The sequence below is a fragment of the Vicugna pacos genome, chromosome 23 (genome assembly GCF_048564905.1).
Source record: "Vicugna pacos chromosome 23, VicPac4, whole genome shotgun sequence".
Taxonomy (NCBI): domain Eukaryota; kingdom Metazoa; phylum Chordata; class Mammalia; order Artiodactyla; family Camelidae; genus Vicugna; species Vicugna pacos.
In genome coordinates this window covers 35,979,717-36,005,719 of record NC_133009.1, presented here as the reverse complement: position 1 = coordinate 36,005,719, position 26,003 = coordinate 35,979,717, and the positions used below count along the sequence as shown (strand labels likewise).

The window sequence follows — 26,003 nt, the reverse complement described above, 5'->3', positions numbered from 1 at the left end:
TGAGAAAGCAACTCATCCTCTTTACTGTATGCATAGCTTCACTTTCTTTAACTCCAACCCATTTTACTGGACTGAAAATCACATTTTAAAAAAGAAATGAATGAAGAACAGTAAAAGTTTGGGGAAAAAAATAGGAAAAAATGGAATGTGTTTTCATTTCCCAAGTCAAATTGCAGTTTTTCGGTCCGTAAAGGCGCCCTGAGTGGGAACACGCGAGCACACGGCGCGGTCTGCACCACGCCCGCGCGCGGCTGCTGTTTGCCCGCGTCTCAGAAGGCCCAGATCCCTGCCTGCCCGCACGCAGTTTTCTACCGTCTGTCTTTCTCTGGAACTGTATACATTGGACAACTGCGGCATCTGCCAAATGTCATATTATCCACGTGGCATCTATCAAATTCTGTCTCTTCTGTTTGACTCTAAACCTTTAAGAGCAGAGGCTGTGACCTGTCACTGCCGTACTTTGAGGACAGGCACCACATTTGGCGTTTCCCGGGCAAGTCTTAGATCCTTGCTGGCTGCATAAATACATAAATGAATTTAACTTTTGATACCATATCCACAGAGAAAGTCCAGATTAGGTTTTTTTTAAAGTTGAATTATTTAAAATGAGTGGATTCAAATGAGAGGGGAGATTCACCAGCAAAAAATACATGCATACTTACCCCTTTCAACAAGTTCCTGCTGTTCATCTAAATTGCTGTGAAAATAAGAAATAGAAGTTTCCTTATTCACAAGAAGCATAGAATTCTGTTGGCAATCAATTTATATTAAATGAATATCTTCAAGGAAGGAGGGAGGGTAAGAAGGAAAGAGGGGAGAGCAGGAGGGGGAGGGGGGAGAAAAAGTGAGGGAGGAAGAAACCAGGGTGGTCAGCCATACTTGGATAGGTGGCTATGTTGTTTTATTTGAAACCTCTTGGTTTTCATAAAATGTAGTTGTTCCTGGCCAAATGAATGCATATACATCCCTATTTCTCTCTCCTGTCTTTTGCCTTTGTCATTTCTAGATCCTTTTTTTTTTACTTCTGACTCAATTTCTTTTCATCAGTTATTATTAAAGGAAATCCATACCATTATTAGTGAACATAGAAAATATTAATATTTCATATAAACCAATAAGACCATACCAAAGTCTTTGATCAAAAGGTCAGTAATGATCTAGACTTCATGCTGTCATCTCTGAATTCACATTTTTCACTTAATTGGTTCCAAACCTGCCTCATAAATGGGGCTTTCATCATTATTACTATGATGATTATTTTTTTTTATTTTGAATTCAGCTCTTACCTGGATCTTTTCTTATGCAGAGCATAGATTTTATAGAGAACAACGAGCAGGGCTATGGACGTCACGATGATCAGAAACACCAGAAATGCAATCAGAGCCTTGGAATTATCTAGAAGTGAGAACACACGAAGGGAGCTTATCACATTGAATATTTTGCTGGATTTTTTGAAAAGTCACCTTTAAAGCACTTACATTTTAACATTTTCATTTCTTTTGAGGCTTTCAAAAAATGCAATTTTTAGAATGAAACCAAACACAATACATTCCTGATTTTGTAAACTTTGTCTGTATTGTTCAGAACCAATAAAAACATTTTATATTTTAAGAATGTAATTAGAGTAGAGAAAAGCAAATCTCTTCCCTTCTGCTGAATAGTGTCCTTTTATGAGGTACCATCATTTAGATTTAATTCTCTTTCTTTCAGTCACTCCATTTGGAAGGAATTCAAAAGGAAATCTAGCTGTAATTCTCAGAGAGAAACTCCCACAGTTTAATTTTAGATGCAGAAGTAGGCAGCCTCTTAAAGGGATCAGAAAGTTCTCTGCCCCATGGAGACAAATCTGCTCGTTGAGGGATAAAATCAATTAACCAAAGGACAAAAATTTTTTCATCCTGTAGTTGAGATTAGACTCAGCCCGGTGTGAATTTTCACTAAGGTGTAATGTGAAGTCACGCCCTCTCTGAGAGGAAGGGCAGAGAGAAGAGAGTGTATTGGAGATCTCCCTTGCCCTGAATTAGTGTGTCATTCTGTTCATCTACAGTGAGAGTGCAGTCAAATAACACAAACACATTAAGGCCTCCATTCTGGAGCCAGACAGCTTGGGTTTGAAATCTATCTCCATCACTTCCTAGTTGGGACCTCGGCCAGAATCCTTATTATCTTTGTGTGTCCATCCCTAATTCCTAAAATGACGCTAAACAAATTTGATTCGTGGTAAACATTCAGCATTGTTCCTGGGACGTGGTCAGTACTAATTATTCAGTGTGCACACAAAATGTTTTGAGTCTTAGTGGGTGTCAAATACTGATTTTGGTGTTTAAGATACTCAGAGAACGAAGTAAAGACAAAGATTCTGGTCCTCACAGGGCTTTCCTTCTGGGAGGAAAGACAGTTAACAATGTACACAATGAATAAGCAGATAGTACAGTAGGTTAGAAGGTGATAGACTGAGAGGTGAGGGAGTTAGTGAGGCAGGCGTCTGGGGGCTGCATATTCCAGGCAAGAGCCTGAAGCCAGGAGCAACAATGCACGTCCAAGGGGCAGCTGCTGGGGCATGAAGAGGGAGGAGGCCATGTGGAAAGTGCATGAGGGGCTTTCAAGCTGGGGAAGCTCCCGCACCCACACATGTGGTCTCACTCTTGCATCTCCTGGGAGAAGGTAAGAGAGTAAGAAGTCCCTGGACTGCCACGCGCCTTGCTACCAGGATTCCCACAGCCAGACCACCTCCTGGGCTGTTTTCCACTCTGCGTCTCTCTGAGTGAAGTGATGCCAGGCCTGGTCTATTAAGATGTTAGTGTGAAAACTTCAGCTGAGTGTATGACCCCAGCATAGACGCTGCTGCTATAAATTATTCACATAATCAGAAAAACCCAATGTAGCTGTGTTTATTGTAAGGGCTTATAACACACAGTACATAGGAGGTAGAGGGTACAGCTCAGTGGTAGAGCGCATGCTTGGCGTGCACAAGGTCCAGGATTTAATCCCCAGTACCTGCGTTGGGGGTGGCGGGGGAAAAAGAAAGTACATAGAAATAAAAATCAAAGAGAGCTGACTGAATTTGGCTGGCATTTCACACCAGGAGCTTTTATTTTATAAATCTGAGCAGATAGAACTAAAACTTCATATAGGACTTGGAAAATAAGCTATTTTTATATCTCTCCTCTTTCGAAAGACTTGGGGAAATAAAGCATCAGTGATTGTGCACATGTGGGTCAGAGGCAAAGACAGAGAAGTGGCAAGAACGTTAGAAACAGGCAGTATTGCACTTGGAGCTTTACATTTAATTTTTCTATAAAGCTAACAAGCAGCGGGCTAAGTCTCCTTCCTCCACGGCCCAGATCAAACATTAATAATTCTGGATAGAGCAGCAGGTAATATTATTTATTCAGAAGGAGGAAACTGTAAGAAGAAACGGTGAAAAGTGGTCATCCCGGAGGGGGAGTGGTAACACACAGCTGTTATTGTCACTATTATAGTGACATTTTAATGTAAGTCAGTTTTTTTCTCTATGCACCTTTATTTCGATTAAAGTATGTTTAAATATTAATGACAAAAAAGTAAATAGCCACATTGTCATTAGGGAACGCTTAACCTGGCTGCAGTTGGGTGAGTCACAGGTTTGCAGGCAACGCCTGCTTCTGCCGCGCATACGTGGAAGGACAGGGAACCGTCTCTAAAACGGTGCACAGGACAAACGTGCTCGTTACTGACGTGAAGAGGTGCCGTACGCATCATTAGTCTACACAGACAAATCCTTTATGAATTATTTTATGAAATCAGCAATCTTTTAATAATTGAATCTTCTAATTTGAATTTAAGGAATTATATTTTAATATGTTCTCCTGCACATGTGTTTGTTCAGACAACTGAAAATATAGTTTCTATGGAAAATGCATAGTTTAAACATTTAATAATTAAACATGCATATGAATGTAAAATAATAAAGCTTTGAAAATGCTAATATGTATTTAATATAAATATAATAGCCAAGCAATGACTTACAAGATGTCGTATGCGAAACACTTTCTGAATTACCACGATGTTCCCCGTTGTCATAATAGACCTGAATTTCAGTAATAAAAGAGAAAATTGTTTTCTTAACATGAATTTATAAGTCAATATAACGCATATATTTTGCATACATTGCTGTTTAATTTCATAAAAAATACACTGGTCAGCTTTCATTTAAAGTTGAAGCTTCAAGATTATGTCAATATTTTACTAGCAAGATTCTTTTAAAGAAGGTATTTAACAATGGAAAAGATATAAAGACATCATAGCCCATTTACCAATAATATCTATTAAAAATAATTTACCAATAATTACCTATGAAGTGATACAGGGTAAAATTTACAGGATAGACATAAGTAGCATAAATACTTCCATCTCAAAATATTGAATTCAAATAAAGCAAAACAATTTAGATATACCAAGGAAACTGCATGGATCCAGAAAGCATTAAGAATCTTCAGCAAAAAGAAAATATATATATATATATATAAGCAAAAATAGATATGAATAATATCATTAAAAGAGATTAATGATAAATATAATAAATCTGGAAAATACACATCTAAGCTTTAGCACTATGGAGAATATATAATTTCCCCAGTACGCACAGAATATTCAAAGCATTTATCATGATGTATGTATCATAAGCTGTAGAAAATATTATAAATTCCAAAAGGCAGAAATTGTAAAAGCCAATTATCTTTTATAAACTAATAATTAACAGCAATAAAAAATTTAAGAACCAGAAATATAGAAAATCTCTTAAAAAACAAATAAATTAAAAACTCTTCCAAATTACAATTCTATAGTCTTTAGAAATTATCAATAATAAGAATATTCTACTTTAAAAATCTACTCATTAAATTTTATGTCAGTCATTGAGAAATTAGTGATAAATAATACAGATATGGGACAGAGTCAAAATTTTACCAAAGGACAATCCATAGCTTTAATTTTTTTAGTTAATAAAAAAAGAGAAAGAAGTAAATGATCAAAAATCACTTTAAATCCCCAAACTAGCAGGACATCAAAATAAACCTATGGTGGGTGGGTAGTGTGTGTAGCTCAGTGGTACAGCGTGTGCTTAACAGGCATGAGGTCCTAGATTCAATCCCCAGTACCTTCACTAAAAAAAAATAAACCTAATTGCCTCCCCCCAAAATAAATAAATAAATAATTTTTTAAAGAAAAATAAACCTACATTCAAGGAAAGTAACAAATCAACATTAATCAAAACAACTTAATGAATTTATTAAGCAGAGAGCACAATGATAAATGGAACTAAAATGATTGCTCCCTCATGAAGGTGTAAATGCAGCAATGGCTTCTTAAATAAAGACATAAACAAGTTATGGGAACTGCGGTGAAGAGCACAAGAGAAGTCCTCGAAGAGGGGAAGTCAGACAGTAACTGAGCAACTGGCTCCGAATTCGAATTCTAAGATTGTATCCCAGTATGATGTTTATCTATATTTTTCCAGAATACTTTATCATGATTAACAAATCAGAGAAGAAAAGTCTAGAAAGAAAGAAGAACATTGAGTAAAATGCCTAAAGAGAGTGAAGCCTGGGTGTTTTGAGAAATGGAGAGGAAGCCAGCGAGCGGGGGGCTCCCTGGGTGCGAGGAAGCCACGGGGGGAGAAGCGGGTGCAGGGTGGTGGCTGATAGCAGAGGGGCTCTTTCACTCGGACTGTTCTGTGGAAAAACAGAGGTGGCACACTCACTCAAAAGGGCTAAAACACCTGAAAAGGACTGTGACACTGAAAGAAAACATAAATGGGTCTCAAACAACCCCTCTGCGGCAAAGGGCTAAAACACATTTTTTCAGTGAATAAATCATTCCTGTATTATTTGAAGTTATAAAACACAGAAAAACAGGAAAATGTTTCCAAGGGGTCTCATCAGGTTAACAGAACTTTTATACCAAAAATATAACAAGGATGACATGTGCCCCCCCATGCCAACATCACCTCTACACACTTACTGAAAGAACTTATTTATGAATGTCTTCATAAAGACTTAGGAAATTAAGTTATTGAGATCAAAAATACTTTTGAAAAATAATACACAATGACAGAGCAGAGTTTTTTCTTAGAATGTGACAATAGTTCAATATTAGAACATCAATCACTATAATTTACCATATAAACAAGACACACCACAGCATCACAACCATGGTGTCATCTAATTTGGTACCACTAAAAAATTGATTAAAGCCCAACCTAATTTTCTGGCTAAAAATAAGAAATCATATATATATACATATATACATGTGCAATCATATATATATATATATATATATATATATATATATATGAAATCACATATATATGAAATCATATATATATATATATATATATACACACATACACACACTTTTTTAAGCAATAAGACTATGAAGACTAGTTGTCAATATCACATTAAACAGTAGTCAACTATGGAAATTCCCATTAAACAAGAAATGAAAGAGATAATCTGACTGAATAAAAATAAAAGGGACATTTGTGTATGGTTTAAAGTGCTATTAAGAAAATAAAAAGGCAAACTATACACTGAAAACAAAATTTGTGACTCACATGAGACAAAGAGTTTAATCCTATTAAGATTCAAGAAGCATCCCCAAAGAATACTGGACAAAGGAGGTGAGGCGCGTGTTATCACAAGGACAACAATGATAATAAAAAAAGTGTTTCTCCTCAACAGTAAATAAAGAAAACCCATGAAAACAATGAGAGATGCCAATATCATATTTACCCACTAAACACCAAAGAAAAGGGGCGTGTTCAGAGTCAGGGAGACTCCGAAGCAATCATTTCACACACGACTACAGGACGGGTAATTTGGTAACGCGGAAAGGAAAAAAAAAGTTACATGAAAAATCTTAAATTAAGTGGAAATTCCTTTTGACCTGATACATTCATTTCCAGGAATGTATTCAAGCAGAAATGACAAAAGCCATAGTCAAAGATTTTGTTATTTGCCCAGTAAGAATGCTTACCGATGATTGTTTTTAACAGAGATCAAAACAGATATAGTTAGTAGAATGTGATAAAGCTGTAAGGTAGAATTTTATGCAACCCTTAAAAACTGCACAGTAGCAGAATAGTTAACATGGAAAAATGTTCATGACGTGGTGATTTATGAAATACTCAGCTTCTCAAACTGTGAGTTCATATCATGAAAGTCGTGAGAAAATGGAAAATAGATGTTGGTCTCCACCTCTGGTTCCTGGCGCAGGACTCCTGAACTCTTGTGTTCTCTAAGTGCTAAGGGATCTAGAAGCATCTTGTGTCCTAATATTTGGTCTTTGACCCTGATTCCCGACACAGAGCTCCAGAAAAACTTGTAATTTCCTGGGTGACAGGAGTGTCTTATTCTACTGAGGTGACTGCCAGGCTCCTGGGTGGCTCCTGGATGGGGGCTGGTCACCAGAAAGACCAGGCCATGGGTAGAGTCTTGGAAGTTTCAGCACCCTCCTCCTCCTCATCCTCTTGAGAAAGGAGGGCTGAAAATGGATTTAACGGCTGATCAGGCCTACGTGATGATGCTTCCATAAAATCCCAAAAGGACAGGGCTCAGCGTGCTTCCGGGTTGGAGAGCTCAGCCACACCAAGAAGTCGCCGCACTTCAAGTCCCCAGGGACAGAGGCCCCTGCTCCCGGGCCCGCCCCTCGCAGGCCTCACCAGAGCAGACAAACCCAAGGAAGGGGTCTAGGGAGCACCCCCTGGGTAGCCAAATTGAGCAGAACTGGTAGGGCCCTGCTTCTCGCGATCGTCACCTGAAGTGGGTGGGACCAGTCCTGTGAGACCGAGCCCTTAACCCATGGGACCTGACGCTACCTCTGGGTAGATGGTGTCAGAACTGAATTAAATGATGGGACACCCAGCTGGTGTCACAGACATTTGACGTGGGGAAAAAATCCTCACACATTTGATGACTGGAAATGAAGTGTTCCAGGTAAACAGTAGAGGAGACTTCCGGGGAAGAAACACACAAGGGGTAGAACGACCGCAGGCTTTCCCTGCAACAGGAGGGAAGGCTGAGCGTCTCCATCTTAGACGTACGTGCAAAATACGGCTGGCAGACAGCGCGCTTACAGCTGCGCTTTATGCTTCTCTACATTCATCAGTCTTTCCTAATATTTATTTCTACTATTTTCTAATCTCAATGTACCTGTAAAAAATTTTTTTTGTAATTAAAAAAGTCATACTAGTAAAGATAAAAAGCCAAGAGGAAAGAAAGAAGTGATAAAGTGACATCCAGTGTGCATAAAATGTTGTGTTACTTGACACCGGAGCAGTAATTCAGGTATAAGTAAATCACGTTGAAGGTCAAAAATATCCCAACAAAATATTTGCTAAAAACCACTGCTTTTAGTACTAGAGATGAAAAGTTTGCAGGCAAACTTTTCAAACGTTAGAAGTATGATCCCATCAGATATTCAAGCTTCTCAAGCCTACGTGAGCACTGGTCTCGGCACTATTTAAAGGCTGCGTGGGAGGGGCTGTGATGCGTACCGGTTCTGCGCTGATTATAGACATTGTAATCTTACCTCAAATGTATACTGTGTTGAGTACTGAAGATCTTCTACCACGAAGCTGCACATTTTGCTTGAGTAAGTTTTAACCAGTTTATCTTCAGTTTTGACTTCCAGATGGTAGTCCTCTGTATCAGGACCATTAAAATGAGCAGGAGGCTTGCAAGTCACAGTTGCACTGTTATCTGTCTTCCGCAGGACTTCTAAGCCCCTGACCGGGCTTGGGGCTACCAAAAGGAAGAAGGATGTGTTGCTTTCATCATTTGGTAAATTCATATTTAAATTACTTGACTCTCTTTGGGTACAATATAAACTATGGGGGTTATGGGCTGGAAAGCTAGGACAGAGCATATGTGGAAAAGCTGTAACAAAACGTCCAAATTAAATCACGCATTCATTCAGTAAATATTAGCACCTAAGTGGTACTTGAAATCATGAGAGTGTTTGCAGTTCCCTTAAGGGGCGTGTGTGGAAATAGAGAATAGAGAGAAAACAGGGGAGTGTGGGGAGGGGACAGAGGGAGGTTGGGAAACCCCAAAGGCCTGCAGACCGCCCAGGTCCTCCTTTCTGGAAGTGCTTACATGACCCTGGTGAACAGCTACCTGGCTGGATTCTTTAGCAGAAGCAATGAATTGTCTTTGCTTCTGTGATAGCACAGAAACTCAGGAACATAACAAAAGCATAGAGCTTGAAGACCTGGACTTTTTATTTATCTTTTTATTGGAGTAGACTTGATTTACAATGTTGTGTTAGTTTCAGGTGCACAGCAAAGTGATTCAGTCATATAGATATGTATACAGATAGTCTTTTTCAGATTATTTTCCATTATGGTTTATTACAAGATACTGAATATAGTTCTCTGTGCTACACAGTAGGTCCTTGTTTATCGATTTGATATCTAGTAGTGTGTATCTGTTAATCCGAAACTCCTAATTTACCCCTCCCCACCTTTCTCCTTTGGTAACCATACGTTTGTTTTCCATGCCTGTGAGTCTGTTTCTGTCTAGTAAATAAGTGCATTTGTATCATTTTTATAGATTTTACATATAAGTGATTAATGATATTTGTCTTTCTCTGTGTGACCGATCTCACTTAGTATGATAATCTCTAGATGAAAACTCTAATTTGAAAAGATACATGGACCCCAATGCTCATAGTAGCACCACATACAATAGCCAAGACACAGGAGCAATCTAAATGTCCATCAACAGATGACTGGATAAAGAAGATGTGGTAGGTAGAGATATATATATATATATATATATATATATATATATATATATATAATGGAATACTACCCAGCCATAAAAAAGAATGAAATAATGCCATTTGCAGCAATGTGGATGAACTGACAGAGGACCTAGACTTTTGAAACCAGAACCTAAATGATATTAAGAGCATTCAGTGCCCAGCCCTGCACAGGACAATTTTTCTTTGTGAGCTGGTGCCAGTTAGGGTCCCTGGAGCTGAAAGCTGCTGCCTTACTCAAGGGCGTTTCTTCTTCCCTGATCCAATTGAATTAACAACGACCTCAGAGACAGACCCACTTTTGGACCAAAAATCCACGGAGCCATCATACAGGTGGCAAGAGCCAAATGAATGTAAAAGATGACATAAAATAAAATAGTAGGTAGTTCACTGTAACAGAGCAGAAAGTGCCAACAAAATACTATAATTTATGAGGTGTTTTGCCAGGTGAGCAGACGTTAGCAAGGGGATGCTTTGTGAGTGAGACGTTATTAAGTTGACTGACAGTAGTCAATATTTCCAGACAATAAGGAAATAAAAATAGGTAATGTATTTTTATCTAACATGATTAGGTACTTAATTGCCTGAAATCTTATAAATTGTGCCAGTCCATAAACTTTTGTACTGCATGCTTACAGTGATTACTTCTGAAGAATACAGAGAACCCAGCATGCGGGGTTTTAAATGGTTGTATTTTAAATGATCATAAACCCTGGATGTCAACCTATGTGCCAGATTAGTATGTTTCCCAAATGAAGCACGGAGGTGGACGTGCTGCGCGCTCCTCCTTGCCATTCACAGGAAAAAGCACCGACGCCTATAACTTACGTGCGGAATCTGTTTTAAATGCACATTTCGCATCAGCTCCGGGACGAAACACGGATCCATTGACAAAGGCATGTACTGTTACATTATATTCTGTAAAAGGTTTCAGATTTCTCAGAGTGTATGTGTGTTTAGTCTCATTGAGGCATACTCGATCTCAAGGGAAGAAAAAGAAAACATTTATTAAGTCATCAAAAGTCAAGAAGACCACACACTTAATTTCGTCGCTACGTTAAATCACTCCAAGCCAACTCCAAAACTGCATGATGGAGAAATAAAAACATCCTTGGTGCTCGGAAGTGCACACAATTATTAGCAAATGGATCAAACACACGCGATTACTAGCAATAGACTCAAATGTACAACGATTATGGTTTCCTATAGTTAATTCGCTGCAAGACGTATTTAATAATTTTAGGCATATCTGAGAAGATGGTCTCCTTGCTTTCTGAGAAAACACAGCCCACAGTGCATATTGTGAAAGGCCTTTTTTTCTGGTACTTTGGTGAAATCTTTTTTTTCCATACTTAACCTCAAAACTTTGAGTATTGGTTTTAGCTCCTGTTGTGGACTTGAGACGCCAAATTCTTTTGATCGGCAATAGACTGGTCCACTCTGTCCTACGGCCTAAGCTCAATAGTAGCAAATGGGGGCTGAGACAATGCGGGAAAGCTTCACGCTGGCAGGAGGACCTGAGCTGTTCGTTGGAAGATGAGTGCAACTGAGCAGGTGTAAGGAGAAAAGAAAACTTTAGTGAAGGAAGGAGCATTTTGACTTTAGGCACAAACCCGACCAGGACAGCAGAGTCTGCCTGGGTGGGGATAGGAGAGAGGACACCTTGCTGAAATACGTTTAAACATTCAGGCAGATGACTGAGCATTTGTTAAGTTGAAAAGTCTCTAGGCACTGACTGTTTCCGAGTAGCCAACTGCCACCAAGAAAGACAGACTAAAGAAAGATGAGAGAGGCAGCGTGTCACTGAGTAGCAGCTACAGTGACGACACCGCTGCTAACACCGCCAACCACGGTAAGAGCAAAGCGGAGACGGCGCTCTGTGCCGAGCGCGGCTCTAGGTGGTCTGCGTGAATCCGTGAGCCATCGCCACAGCCCTACAGGCTGGCACTCTTGATGTCATCCAGTTTTACAGATGAGAAAACTGAGCCTCAGAGACATTCGCAGTCTGCCCGTGATCTCACGGGGAAGGAGGAACAGAGCCAGGATGAGGTCCGGACACTGAGGCTCTGCTCAAAGCTTCACTGTGCATCCCGGGACAGGAAAGGGCACCAACGACTGCACAGGGGCCAGCTCTTTCTTACTCTTGGACACTTGACTTCTCTGGTCCAGCTGGATGTGCCCAGGCACTTGCAGAAACAGCATGAGAAAAGATCTATCACGTGCTGATGTCTCGTCTCAGTTACTTACTCACGAAATGGAGGCTACAGGCGTCTCTCCACCTCACCGTGGGAGGCTGAACAGTGGATGGGACAGAGTGCCTGCTCCAGCCCAGTTAAGCGTCTGTTTTCTCAGAAATCCTCAAAGCTGGACTTAATCAACTTATATCTGCCACTCAGTTCTGCCCTGACCCTAGTGAGAGTTCTCTCTGGGGACAGGAAGAGGGCAGTTCTACAGAGGGACAGGTGGCCCCCCGACTCCTAGCTTCTGCCAGCTCCTGATATGGGGTCTGGCTGCAAGGACAAGGACGAACTGCTAACTCAGCTGCAAGCCACAAGTCATTCTCAAGGTCCATCTGGCTTCCATTCAGTGACTCGATTTTGTATGTTTGTGGGTGTAACCTCACAACCTCACAATTCAGCTTCAAAATAAGGTTCATTTATGTTGCTCTGTGACGCTTTTAGCCAGCTTGACAAAAGTCAAATTGTTGATTGAATTCTGAACAATACATTTTTCAAAAGATATTGCCATTTGGGGAATGTAAGTGTACAGTGCTTAGAAAGCTGGTTCCCAGTGTTCATTTCCAATTGCCAAGGGTTCCAAGCTTTGGTAGAAAGGCCAGTATACTTCATATGAGCCTCTCCGCCTCCTCCACGTGCTGGAACACTTGTCCTCAGGGCTCTGAAGTCAGAAGCACAGGCTGAGTGGGACAAGTGAAGGACTTACTTGACTCAGTGCTTGAAATTTTGTTTTCTTTAGGGAAATAGGGACATGCCTCATTTCAAGTCATGCCTGTGGCTCTGGAAATGGCTAGAAAGGCACTGACTGAGGACATTTGTCACCTCTTTGCTTTTTAGAAAACACCTCAGGAAATCCATGAACAACTTCCCAATCTGAGCTGCTCTTAAAAAAAATAAAAGAGGTAGTTTTACTCTTTAAAAAAAGGCATTACACAAAATCGTTTCCGGTAATGTCGCTGTGACCCTGAGGGGTGCACGTTGGTTTCAATGACTTCTGAAGAACAGCCCTCTGAGCGCAGCCGTGACTTGAGGTCTCGCCCCCGGTACCGAGAAGCCTTCGTTGTCCCTTGGCGTCGTTAAGTTCATACACGACACCGAAGTTGCCCAAAGGGTCTCGTGCTCAAAACATGAAAATACAGTAGCAAATAAAGCGCGGTTCAAGCTGTTGAACTTGAGCACTGATCTGAAGTCCTGTGACCCTCAGCCACGTGGTCTGAGCTCTGAACATAAACACGGACCTCTCCTCCCAGAGTCATTACTGAAATGTTTAACAAAACCTTAAAATAGTCATAAAAACATAGAGGAAACGAAAGAATTGTCAACTACATTTCTCTCCTCTTAATTTGCAGCTTTCAGTGACTGAAGTGATTGATGATGAAATCATGAAATGGAATTTAAGACCTAATTAAAAGTAATAAAAACTACCAGAATAATATGTGAGTATTTTGTACGCCAGATACAAATGGGACAGCGAGTAGAAGATTCAGAGAAGAGAAAAGAAATTCAAAGGATGTGCTCATACAGAAATCAAACAGAGTTTGTACAGGAGGTGCCTAGTGAGGCAGACGACATCCAGTCGTCCTGCTGTTTTAACGTCCTGTAGTTTGCATTCTTCCTTTCTCATAGACGTAACTTTGTAAACACACTGCACAGATTTCTCCTCCACAGCACCTGAGTCCTCTTAGGGTAATATGAAAACCACACATGTGTTGAATTTTGCTTTAGTTGTTCAATTATTAAGATTCAAGAAACCAGCAAAAACAAAATTTTATCAAAATACGAAATAACACGCTGAAGATAAAAGGTTTTCTACTTTTCAAAATTTGAAATTTAGGTCTGGCGCCTACCCACCCACCAAAGAGATGGACTTCGGGGAGATGCTAACATGAACCCTGCCTTAAGCTGTAGGAAAACGATTAGCAAGGGGCTCTCCCAGGTGCTGAGTCTGCTCAGAGACGGCCCACTGGTGCTCAGTGTTCTCTACAAGCATTTTGGATAAATTGTCCAGGACATGTTTATTCTCTAAACTGGCCTCTGATTTGGAGGAACCAGCCTGCTGGTTGAGCCAGTCATGGCACATTTTTTGGACCACCTTTATTTCTGGAGAAGTTTAACGCTAACTAGAACTACGCCCCCAAGATTCTACGTGTCATCAGACTGGCCTCCGTGGCTAAATGGGTGCATGTTCGTTCCTAGTCACTCAGTTTCCTATGTGTATCGGCTGAAGTGAGCGCTGGACGTGGTCTGTTCGTGGTCCTGAACTGTGAATTCAAACCAGTGTCGCTCACTTAAGGAACGTTTGGCAGACAGGTGTGTGTGTGCCGTCTTCCCAGAGGTTCTCTTTCTCTGGGCCGCGGGGTGTAAGGATGAGAACTAAGGAAATCAAGAGAGACAAGCAAGCACCAGGGCGGCGCTGAGCTTCAGTCACTTCCGAGGCTGGGGGGCCCACAGCTGGGCAAGCAGCTCTGCCGTCTAGGCGCCGAGGACGCCCACCCCAGCTGCTGTGCAGGGAGGCCCGTGGCACCCTCTGCGGCTGAACCCGCGTGTCAGCACTTTCCCGCGTTTGACTCGTCTTTTCCTAGGTGGAATTAAATTCCATACAAGTTACCTGAAGCATTCCGGTAACAGAGAGTGAACCCGTGAGAAGTCCTCTCAGGTGGTTCCCAGGAGAGCTGTGCATCAGTTGCACTTACATTAGAATAATTGAGAGACTTAGGGGCTCCTGGGTCTGTTAAAAGAATAAGAATATAAAATATGAAAACCAAGGCATGGAGAAAACATCCTTCACATTATTAGCATGCACTATTAAATTGCCAGATTTTGATTTTAATTATGAATTAATAATGAAATTAAAAGAAAGAGAACTGGTCTTAATAGGGTTGCAGCAGAGGTCATTTAACAGAGTGAATGTCGCTCCGGGTGGCACCGCGGAGCCCACGTGTTCCCCCGACTTGAAGAGACCTGAAAACGCTGTCTCCCTCCCATCATTACTGCATTGTTATGTTATTGCTGCTGTCCAGCTGTCTGGTCATTTCCAGATTTCACCGTGCTGAAAATCTGTCACTGGTAGTGTTGATGAATGGAACAGTCCTCATTTGGAGTAGCACTGGTCATCACTCCCAGTAGCCAGCCATCAGAACTTGAGATGAAGCATGTAATCAATGCTCACGTCAAAATTGTGAGGTGTAATTTACACTGAAACATACTCGTTGGGGTGTAGTTTGATGAGTTTTGACAAATACATGCATCTCTATAACCACCATCATGATCAGACATGAAACATTCCTGTCATAGGAAGGAAGCTCTCTGCCCTTTCCCAGTCAACCCAGGCCCCTTGTCCAAACCCAAACACTCTCCGAACTGCCCTCCGTTACTACTGATGAAGTTAGTTGTTTCTTCCACTTCATAGACGTGAAACCAAACAATGAATGCTTTTCTGCGTCTAGCAGGTTGCACTCCACGTGATGGTCCAAAGAGCCATCCATGTTTTGCGTGTCAGTGGTCAGTCCTTTTACTTGTGAGCAGCATTCCGCCGTAAGGGCAGACCACATGTTCCGTGTTCATCCAGCTTCGGTGGACGCTTGAGTGGCTTCCAGGTTTTTGGCCACTGTGAGTGAGGCTACTATGCGTATCTGTGTGGAAGTCTTTCTAGGGACATGTCCTTTCCTCGTTGGTAAATACCTGGAGTGAAATTTCTGGCTTATTACTCTGCATTCTCACCAGCAGTATTGTCAGGTTTTGTTTGTGTTTTTTTTAATTTTAGCCATCTGAGTTGGTGTGCAGCGTCGCCATCTTACTGTTGCTTTCATTTGCATTTCCTGGGTGACTAATGATATGGGGCCTATTTTTATGAGCTTATTGGCCGTTACAGTATATTCTGTGAAGCACGTGTTCAAACTGCTTGCCCATTTTTAATTGTGTTACTTGATGGCTTATTTTGTTTTGGGGAGATTTCTGTATACATTCTGGCAAAACTATCTTTGCTGAAAAAATTGTGGATATTTTTTAATAATGTGTGGATTGTTTTCTTTATGTCCTTAATGGGTTTACTCAAAGAGCAAGAATGTTTAATTTTGATGAAGTCTGATTTCTAAATTTTTTTCTTTTATGATTGTTGTTTTTTGTGTCCATCTAAGAAACCGTTGCCTACACTAAAACAGCAAAGATTTTCTCTAATGTCTTTGTCTAGACATTTTATAGTTTTAGCTTTAGTGTTTAGGCCTGCAATCCATTTTGAGTTAATTTTTGTGTTTGTTGAGATTTAAAGGCTGATTTTTTTTTCCCCTAAAGGGATAACTGGATCATTTGTTTAAAAAAGAAATTCCTTCTTCCACTGAATTGCGTTTGTACTTTTATAAAAAATGAAAGATTTTTTTCCTGGGATTTCTACTTTGTCACAGTGATTTATAAAGACTATACTAATTTTAGTACTTAATGTCCAAAAACCATTCAATTTTTCTAGTTATGCTGGGGACATAGTGTTTCTGTAGTTTTATTTTTTTTTCTCGTGGTTTTGAGTTTTTGGGGGTGACTGGGAGATGTGGATTTAGGAAGCCCTTTCATCACCAGCTCTCCATCCTTCCACATGAAATCAGAATCACTTTAGTACGTTCTGTCAAAAGATCCTATGACGAACAAAGCTGCTGTAAACATCCATGTGAGGGTTTTTATGTGGACGTGAGATTTCAGCCCCTTTGGGTAAATACCAAGGAGTGTGGCGACTGGATTGCATGGTGAGATTATGCTGAGTTTAACAGGACCTGTCAAAATGTCTTCCAAAGTGACACACTCTTCTGCATTCCCACCAGCAATGAATGCGAGTGCTTGCTGTTCCCCATCCTCTCCAACATTTGCTGATGTCAGTGTTCTGGATTCTGGCCAGTCTAAAGGTGTGCAGTGATCCCTAATTGTTATTTTAGTTTTAATTTTCCTGATTACACGTGACGTGGAGCATCTTCTCATATGCTTATTTGACATCTGTACATCTTCTTTGGCAACTATATACTTGATAATGTACTGAAGGGTCCACTTCATTAAATACAGATTTAGTATCTGTGTTCATAGAAAAGACTGCTCTATAGTTGCCCAAGTTTTGCATCCACATAGCACTAACCTTAGGCCTATCCCAAATCGAACAGTAATCAACCGAGTTGATAGATTTCCATGTTTTCTGTACTGTGGGGTAGTTTGGATAAGATAGGAAGTAACTGCTCTTTGAATATTGGCAAACTTGCTTTTATGGTTTTTCTTTTTTAAAGGGCAGGCGATACAAGCAGACAGGGAGTGTGAAGTGAGTGGAGAGGTACTGAACTATAATTTTAACTCCAATTTTCTAACGCTTTCTAGATAAATGTCCATAAATCATATGTTCTAGAAAGTTATCCATTTTATCTAACTTTTTAGATTGGATGCAAAGTTTCTTCCTAGTCTGTAAAATTTTTTCTGTATTTTTAATTTTCTTTTTTTTTTTCATCCTTGGAGGAGGGGTCATTTTGCTAGAGATCTATTTTAGTATTCTTTTAATAAACAAGTCTTTAAATGTGTTAATAAATTATTGATATTTTTGTTTGTTCCTTCTTTCAATAATTTGTCCTCTAAACTTTGTTATTCTCTCCTTTCTACTATCTTTGCATTTGTTTTTGGTTCTTTTCCAAGCACTCTCCACTGATTTTCATTCAATAAATAGCAAAGCGATAAAAAGTTCCCCTAAAATGTCACTTGATCTTCCTTAAAGCTACAAATTCCCTCCAAATAGGTCTTTACTCAAGCCTGAATATCTTTGTTTCAAAAGGTGAATTTAAGCCATTTATATTTATAGTGACCTTTGATACACTGTGACCTGTTTCTGCTATCTTACATTCTGTTTCCTACTTAGTGTTCTCTCTCTCCTCCCTCCCTGCCACCTTTTTCTTCTTCCTCTCCTGTCCCCTTCCTCTCCTTTCTCTCTCTCTCCCTCTCTCCAACACACTCTCTCTCTCCCTCCTCTTTCTTTCCTCTTCTTCTTTCTCCTTTTCCTCTTTTAACATGTAGAATTTTTTATGCCATAGCTTTCTTCTACTGCTTATAAACAATGCCATCTACTTACCTCTTTCTCTCACGTTTTATAGTAGTTACTTATAAATTGTCTTATGTACAAAGGACATATTTTCCTAGCAGATTGTAAATTTAACCAGATTCTCTAATTCTACTAAGTAAGACTGAAGCCTTAGCACTTTTCACTTTTCTCTCCCCTCACCTTCTAACTGCTGTTGTTTTCCAGAATTTTATTTTCCAATTGTTATCAGTAGTTTATATTGCTGGCATTTTAGTAACAATTATTATTTGCCATCAATCCTTAGCTTTACCACGGTGTTTTATTAGCTTATGTGCGCGCTGTGCTTCTATCAGAGGCAGGATTTGCTAGAGAGGCAGAGGGTGTGGGACACACCAACGAGAGAAGGATGCTACAGGAAGAGAGGAAATGAATCGAGAAATGAGTGAACAAGCATTTCACTCATCTCACAGTTTTGTTTCCACCACAACCTCACCACAGCCTTTAATTTGTGCGCGTGCACACACACACACACAACTTGATGGAGGTTTGGATCCTCTGTCATTTATTTCTAAATTCTACTTTAAAGATTGATTCAAATCCATATTCTGAAACCCTTTCTCCAAATCCATAACAGCATTTTCTGTGATTCTCAAAGAATCATAAGAACATGAAAGGAAAAGAAATTTAACATATAAAAGTAAGTAATATACTCACCTCCAAAATCTGTTGTAATAGTTACAGTTTTGTTAGTAATAGTCAGGTTATTATAGTATAGTTGTGAACTACAAGTGTAATTCCTTTCAGGTTCAAGGTCTTTGAATTCAAATTTGTTACTACTAATTTGTCCACTGCTATTTTGCGGAGTGTAGTCACCTAAAAGAAGTAAGGATTGCATGTGAGTACACGATTGTAACACATCACATTTGAATTTTATTTTGTACTTGTATCTATACTTATTATCTGTTAGATTAAAAACCTATGCAAAAGGCCAAAACAAGAAGTAAAAATTCTGAAACCTGCTATAACAGTGTATGCGTTTGCCATACTCAATTGTAAAGAAAATGTTAGGCAGTAAAACTAAATTTGACAGTGTCTCTCATTTACCTGATGGAATGAGGCGTCAGCTCACTACTCTCTGTTCAGAAACTGAGATTGCACTTGAGTTACTCTTTACCTTGTAGATATCCTAGGTCGTTGGGTTTTTTTACATGTTTTAATTGAAGTACAGTTGATTTACAATGTTTCAGGTGTACAGCAAAGTGATATATTCTTTTTCAGATTCCCTTCCATTATAGGCTATTACAAGATATTGAACATAGTTCCGTGTGCTCTACAATAGGTCCTTGTTGTTAATCTATTTTATGTATAGTAGTGTGTGTCTATTAATCCCAAACTCCTAATTTATCTCTCCCCCACCTTCCCTTTTGGTAGCCATAAGTTTGTTTTCTACGTCTTAGATCAGTGTTTTCTCATCAGTCTGTCATAAGTTTACTCGTGTTTGCCTCGTATTGCTTGCATCTAAGTGGAGCATCTTTCCCATAACATGACGATTACGACCAGCATCATACTCCAGCCTTTGTGTGAGAGTGTGTGTGTTTGTGTCCGTCTGTCCATCTTGCCAACTATGGCGTAGCAGATGGCTTTCTGCCAGGAGAGGGAGATTTCATCTCCATAAATACAAATGAAAGGAAATTAAAAGTTATTAAATCAGTCATCATTAAAACGAAATGTTATCTCAATTGTCCCCCCTCCCATGAACCCAAATTCCCATTCCTAGAAGCACTTAGCACCCTTTTCCTACTCTTCTCTGATCCAAGTCTGCTGGCAGCTGCTCATGGTGGTGCTGAGGGAGGGCCAGCAAGGCAAGCCCTTGGGCCCACGGGTCTCAGGGCTTTCGCTCTAGCAGTACGCGTGTCACGATTTTTTATAACTCTTTCCCCTGATTTTCAACAATGCCCATGTATAACAGTTGCCAAGAAAATTCTTACAAATTATTTGATATTACTATTTCAAAAATCATTTTTCAGGGGGAGTATTTGTCTATTTGGTGAATGTGAAGGGTATAGAGAATACAGTGATTTGATTCCAAACACATCATGGGCTATGAAGGAAAGAGAGAGAGACAGAGACAGACAGACAGAATGGAAAAAGGAAGAAAAATAGAAGAAATAAAGGTAAGAAGGAAGAGAGGGGAGGGGGAGGGAGGGAGGGAGAGAGGGAGGCCGGATTAGGTAACACCTAGAGAAACTTCCCACCATAGAGGAAAACCTCTTCTGGTCAACGCCAGACTCTTACCGCACTGGAATTTGTATGTAATTTTATTTGCATCACAAGCGCTGCTTTCACTTTCTCTCCAAATTAAACAAAGAGATGTATTTGCTTTTACAGGCTCCACACAATCGTGACGAAACTGAAAATGTTCAGGATCTGTCAAGAAGAAGATGTAAAAATAGGTGACGAGTACTTAGTGCTGTTCTGTAGGCTCCGAGATCGTCTTTGAAACTACATTCAGCACACAGAGTTTGGCAAGAATCTAGGTTACTTTTGAAAAAGTCTAAGGCCTCTCAGGGTTTTGCATTTCTTGAATGTTTAGTTTATTCTTTTTGAACGTCACACATATTAGCAGCATTTCATTTAGAATTTATGCTACATTGAAGAAATGGTACTCAAGCAAACGTCCAGATAAAATTGCATTTTTTTTGCCCATTTTAAAACACTCATTCCATTTTGTTTTCTTACTTATATCTCCAAATTTTCGCTTACACTTTGATTGTTTTATTGAATGATCATTACACAGAGCTTGCAGTCTTCCCTCTTGGGAAATGTTATTTTTTTAAGTAGTCATTTTCTATTTTTAATTGGTAATGTATTTCAGAAACATTTAGAAAAAGTGAGTAAGTTAAGTGGCATTTTTTCAAAAACACCAGACTTTGACCTGTTCAAACATTAGCAAGCCAATCAGCGCTCTTGGATTGTTCACAGAGGAGAGAGATTCAGCAAGTTCACGCAGTCCGCGGATCCCTCCTGGAAAGCGCGTGTCGTTGAGGCGGCCTCTGTGGAGCGGGCTCCGGGGGTCGCCCCTTCGTCCCCGGAAGCCGCCCTGAGCGCTCTGACGTGCCCGTGACTCAGCTTTGGGGGTGAGCGCACTTTTGCTCCTTCCACAAACATCAAACCTTCGCCTTTCCGTTTCCCCTCCAAGATACTGCAGCCACACTTGGATTTAGAAGGGCTGCTGTGGGCACATCCGTGTCGAACAACTTGAATTAGGTAGAGGAGGAGAAAGCTGAGCACTCGCTCAGGAGGAGCCACATCTCATCGACGTGAGCTGCCCTCATGAAGCGCAGGGAGGCGGGTGTTCACTCGGTTGTTGGATTAACGGGACAAACGCAGAGGCTTGTGGGCGGTTCTGTTGTCACTGGGTCAGGGGAGTGGGAAGTCCACCCCGCTGGCCTGTTCTCCCACCTACTGATTCCTGTGACCACTGGGAGGCGCCACACGCAAAACTGCCCTGTTGTAAATACACAGACAGAAATCAATGGACATTTACCTGGTGGAACTTCTAATTGTAGAGATTTAGGTGGATCACCACATGACTCATGTTTTATCTCTATAGTGTGATCTGTGCATGTCTCCAGACCAAACAGCTGCTTGTTCCTACACTCAAGGGGGTCACATGTCACATTATCACCAACAGTAAGTGTTGCGTCGTATGTTTTGTTATCCTTGTTGTAAGAGTAACGCACATGGATGTCTTCATATTTATTTTCTGAAAGAAAATTAAACCACGAAGATTGTCCTTTAGTTTTCAGAACGAATAAACCTACATTGCGTAATACAAACTCAACACGTACTTTAAAAAAATAGCAAATCACCAACAAAATATCCCCAGGAACATAAAAAAGGAAAAGGACACACCGGGGGCCTCCATGTCACTCTTTCATAATTCCGTCTATGTCACCGCCCTAGCAAGGACCCCGGCTTGTAAGCTTGTATTTATATGATTGCTGGATTCATGTCTGTCTGTCTTCCTAACTGGACTGTAAATCCCATGATAGCAAAGCCCTGTCTGTTTTGATCATCACCACAGATCCGGATCCCTGTGTCACACTTGTCATGAGCAGGGCCTCGGTGATTGTTGAATTACGCAGCAAAAAAATGCACAGTGCACCTGACACATTCCTTCTCCTGCTTTATCACCCCCTTGCTTTCTGAAACGGAGTACTGGATGGCCTCTTTCTCTCGACATGCAGAACATCGTACTTGGAGACCACAGGTGACATCATTCCTCCGCTTTTGTAAGATTATGGGTAACGATGCCTCCTTAGTGTGAAAATGAGAGTGTAGTCTCACGCTCCCCTTTATTTAAATAGATGCCACTGACTGGTGAATATATCTTTTCAACACCCATTAATATATTCACTCATTTTTTTTTAGTGCAACAAAAATTACGAAGCCCTTACTTAGCTTAAGACACTGTCCCAGGCACTAGGGATACAAACGCTAAGCTTTGGGGACCCTAGGATCCAACGTGGACACAGGCATAAGCAGGAACCACAGAAAACAGGAAAAACACCTAAAATAAGATCATGCACAGAATAACACGGAGGAAAAGGACAGAGAAGTCAGTTCAGACTGTAGGCACAGGAGAGGTGTCCGGAGGAGGTGACTCTGTTTGCATCTTAACTTGGGAGCAGGGCATGGACAGACTGATGGAGGCGGCGGCGCTGGGTGAGGATGGCGTGGGATTCCAAGGGGAGAGGAAGGAGAGCAGGAGGGAAGATGGGGCCCGCAAGAAACGTGTGCTTGAAAAGCTGCGTATGCTGGCATGTTACTTAGTGAACAGTGCGAGGAAGCAGTAACACATGAGAAACCTGGTCACGCGGGGTCATATTAGTCAAGCAAACACACGAAGGTGGACGTTCACTCTGAATGTGCGGAGAGCCACCGAAGGCAGGGACCCCAGCGGTGAGATCTAGGAACACTTGGAGGCAGGAGCCCTGGCCATGAAGAAGGACCTTGCTTCCACTGAGAACACAGGAAGAATAATGGGAAAAGGATGGGCACAAGCTGTTCTCAAGCACCTGCTCTGAGCTGAACCCTGGCAAGACAGAGAGACAGAGACAGACAGACAGGAGGACCGTTCTCTTCTTGATTAGCTGTGAGGTATTATTCACATTTCATATTTCTCATCACCCTGAATCCTCCCCCGAGCCCAAGACAAACTCGTTATCCTATCACTGTATAAAATCCCAAACTGAAGTGAACTGTTTTGCTAGTAACCATCAACCCGGGTCCTCAGAACCAGGTCCAAGTATGACGCCAAAGCTCCTTGCCCTGAAGGATCTTGGCTTTTAAGAACAGGAGACAACCACTGGCAAGGAACCAGAGTCAGGGAGTTTAGCTCGCTAGGGAGTGTTGGAAGCTTGGAATAAAGAAGGAAATAATTTAAGAGCTTTTCTAAAGTGATAGACATTGCCTTTAATTAAACAAACTTACCGCATGCTGGCTTACGAGTAGTAGTAGCTGTAATAGACAAAAAAAAAAAAAGAATTCAAATTATGAAAGCTGCATTTTAGAATATCTCCGCTCTGGTCATTCTGGGGAAGGGCGCTTTACAAAGGTTCATCTCCATAAACTGGAGAGGCGACTGAGCTAGGCTGAGCAGATTAACGCAGAGGTGGCGGTGCCTGGTCCCACGTCTTGATCTCAAAACTTCAAAGGTTGTAAACCAAGGAGCTAGTTCTATAAGACATTTTCATGAATTGACCCAATGAACACAACTGTGACTATGTCGCATTAAGACCTGGTGGACACACATTGATCACAGAATGGCAATAACGTGGCTGACTGTTCGTTTAAAAAGTCTTCATCCCCTTAATGAATCTCAAATACATTTATAGAATCACTACCCCTGGAGAGTTCAGTTCACACCTTTGTTTAAAAAAAAATCAGAGAGTAAGCAAGGGCTGCTTCACTCCCTGGTTTAACCTCTGTAAGCTTCACACAGATACTGGGTCCAGGGCACCAAACTGTGCTCTCCAGCCCCTGAGACATATCTTGTGTGAGTGCGTGTCTTTGACTGAAGAACTGAGTGGAAATGTGCTTTGTGGAGGCTGAAAGCTCTCCGCTAATCTGATTGTTGAGTTGGAGAAACTGGGGGGAGAATGGTACGCTTGCAGGCTCTGCGTGGCTGACCTCTGATGGACACCCACCAAGTGATGGCCGTTCACGCCCTGCCTTTGTCTCCACGCCCCGCGCGCACGGCTGGGGCCCTGTGATCACTCCCCTGCTACTGACCTCGTGAAACAGAGATCCCCACTGACAGAACTGTCCTTTTCCATCCTAATACCAAAACCCGCTCTTAGAAGTCCTAGCCTAGCTGGTCATTTCTCCGTGCGTCTCATGAAGCACACAACTCTTGAGGGATGCTGCGACCGTGACGCTGTAGGTTGTCACCACAACGCCACGCCCTGAGCTCCTTAGCTGCCGCACTGCCGACACAGAGCAGTGGTTCTGACTAGTCCTCGGGATTAGAACCCTCAAGCGAACTTCTCCGGGGAAGAGCCCAGGGGGGAGCAAACGGAAGACCCTTCTGTGAGCGTGTCCCAAGCGCGTGGCGGTGGTGTGACTGCATGACTGGGGGTCAGGTTGTCACCTATGGTTGTGGGAGCTGTTGCAGAGTAAGTGCTTGCTGCAGTGGTCAGAGAGGATGGTGCAGGGGATGTGGAGAGCGAATCTGCAAGGAAATGAACAGAGGAACACCGGTTAATGCGTCTGTCACGTTGCAGGGCGAGGCGGAAACGCTTCAGCAAAGACCAACTTAACCGAATCTCTTCCTAGTTTGAGTTGACACTCACTTGTTTTTTAAAATAAGAAAGTGAGTCAAAGGTTAATCTACACAAGGCTCTTTAAGATCACCAACAGTTCAAAGGATTGGAACTAAGCATCAGGTAAGTTGAGAGGAAGCCGTTCGTTCCTTGGTACAATTCTGCCTTGATGTGCAGTCCTGCCCAGGCTAGTCCTTACCCGATCAGTTACCACTCTCCTTATTTTAATTACTAACAAGGACACCGGTTACACTTTTGTTCTATTCATTTCATACCAGGCTTTTTACAGATTCAGTGCTCACATCCATTGTGTGAAATGAGTATCATTATATCCATTTCTCCAGAAGGGAAAACCGACACACAGAAAGCTAAGAGTCACTTGTCCCAAAGTCAGCTAGGAAATTAAAAGAGGCTGGATTTGCTCTCAGCTAGATGACACTAAAATCTGTTGTCTTTCTTCTTTGCCATAAACTTGTATAACATAAATAATAAAATAAAATATGCCCAGAAAAAGCTTCCTGGTAAATTGAGGAGTGTTTCGCCTAATTTAGTATCAATATGTGAAAATTGGTAAAATGGGAAAGCTGCAAGTAATATTTGGTGTGAAATAAAAGAGCTGCATGAAAGTTTCAAGTTTTTATCTCATCATCCAGCACCTAAAACACCTAGAGCATCACGGTCAAACCTGAGGTGGTATTTTTGGTGGTCGAGTTGGAGATGCGTGGAGGCAAGGCAGCGAGGCTGCTGTGTGCGGGGCTGAGGGTGGTTGCTGGTGAGGGAGCAGTGTCTGCGGGCAAGGTGCGGGCTGTCATCCTCTCTCCGGGAGCACCTGCAATCAGACAGGTCGTCAGCAGCGCCACGCACCCCTGCCGCCCGCGCCAGGGCAGGGGCCACGCAGCCAACGTCCGCATGCCCACTGCTGCTGCAGCCGTCGTGCTATGCCACAACGTATGTGCCTGCAAAACGGGGTGCAGAGCAGCACAGCTTGTGGGAGAGACGAGTTCACGGACAGACAGCTCAGATCCCGGGCAGTTTTCCAAACACGGCACACATTTGGAAATGGTCTGGGATGTCCGCCTGGAGGACTGCCCCGGGGAGGGCTGC

General features: G+C 41.5%; 1 protein-coding gene across 3 annotated transcripts in view; it reads right to left on the bottom strand.

Moving 5' to 3' along the window:
- The window catches only part of PTPRC (protein tyrosine phosphatase receptor type C), a 101,708-nt gene that overhangs the window by 21,718 nt on the left and 53,987 nt on the right, over positions 1–26,003 (bottom strand). Inside the window, exons 5-16 of one of the 3 annotated variants that reach the window (XM_072948787.1) lie at positions 25,585–25,728; positions 24,728–24,808; positions 23,569–23,595; positions 21,620–21,838; positions 20,368–20,499; positions 18,787–18,945; positions 14,647–14,766; positions 10,630–10,782; positions 8,569–8,780; positions 4,009–4,069; positions 1,287–1,395; positions 663–697 (exon numbers count right to left, since the gene is read on the bottom strand). In XM_072948787.1, coding sequence (XP_072804888.1) covers positions 663–697; positions 1,287–1,395; positions 4,009–4,069; positions 8,569–8,780; positions 10,630–10,782; positions 14,647–14,766; positions 18,787–18,945; positions 20,368–20,499; positions 21,620–21,838; positions 23,569–23,595; positions 24,728–24,808; positions 25,585–25,728 — 1,452 coding nt within the window. The remainder of the gene's footprint in view (positions 1–662; positions 698–1,286; positions 1,396–4,008; positions 4,070–8,568; positions 8,781–10,629; positions 10,783–14,646; positions 14,767–18,786; positions 18,946–20,367; positions 20,500–21,619; positions 21,839–23,568; positions 23,596–24,727; positions 24,809–25,584; positions 25,729–26,003) is intronic. The other 2 variants (XM_072948788.1, XM_072948789.1) reach the window with 2 other exon arrangements.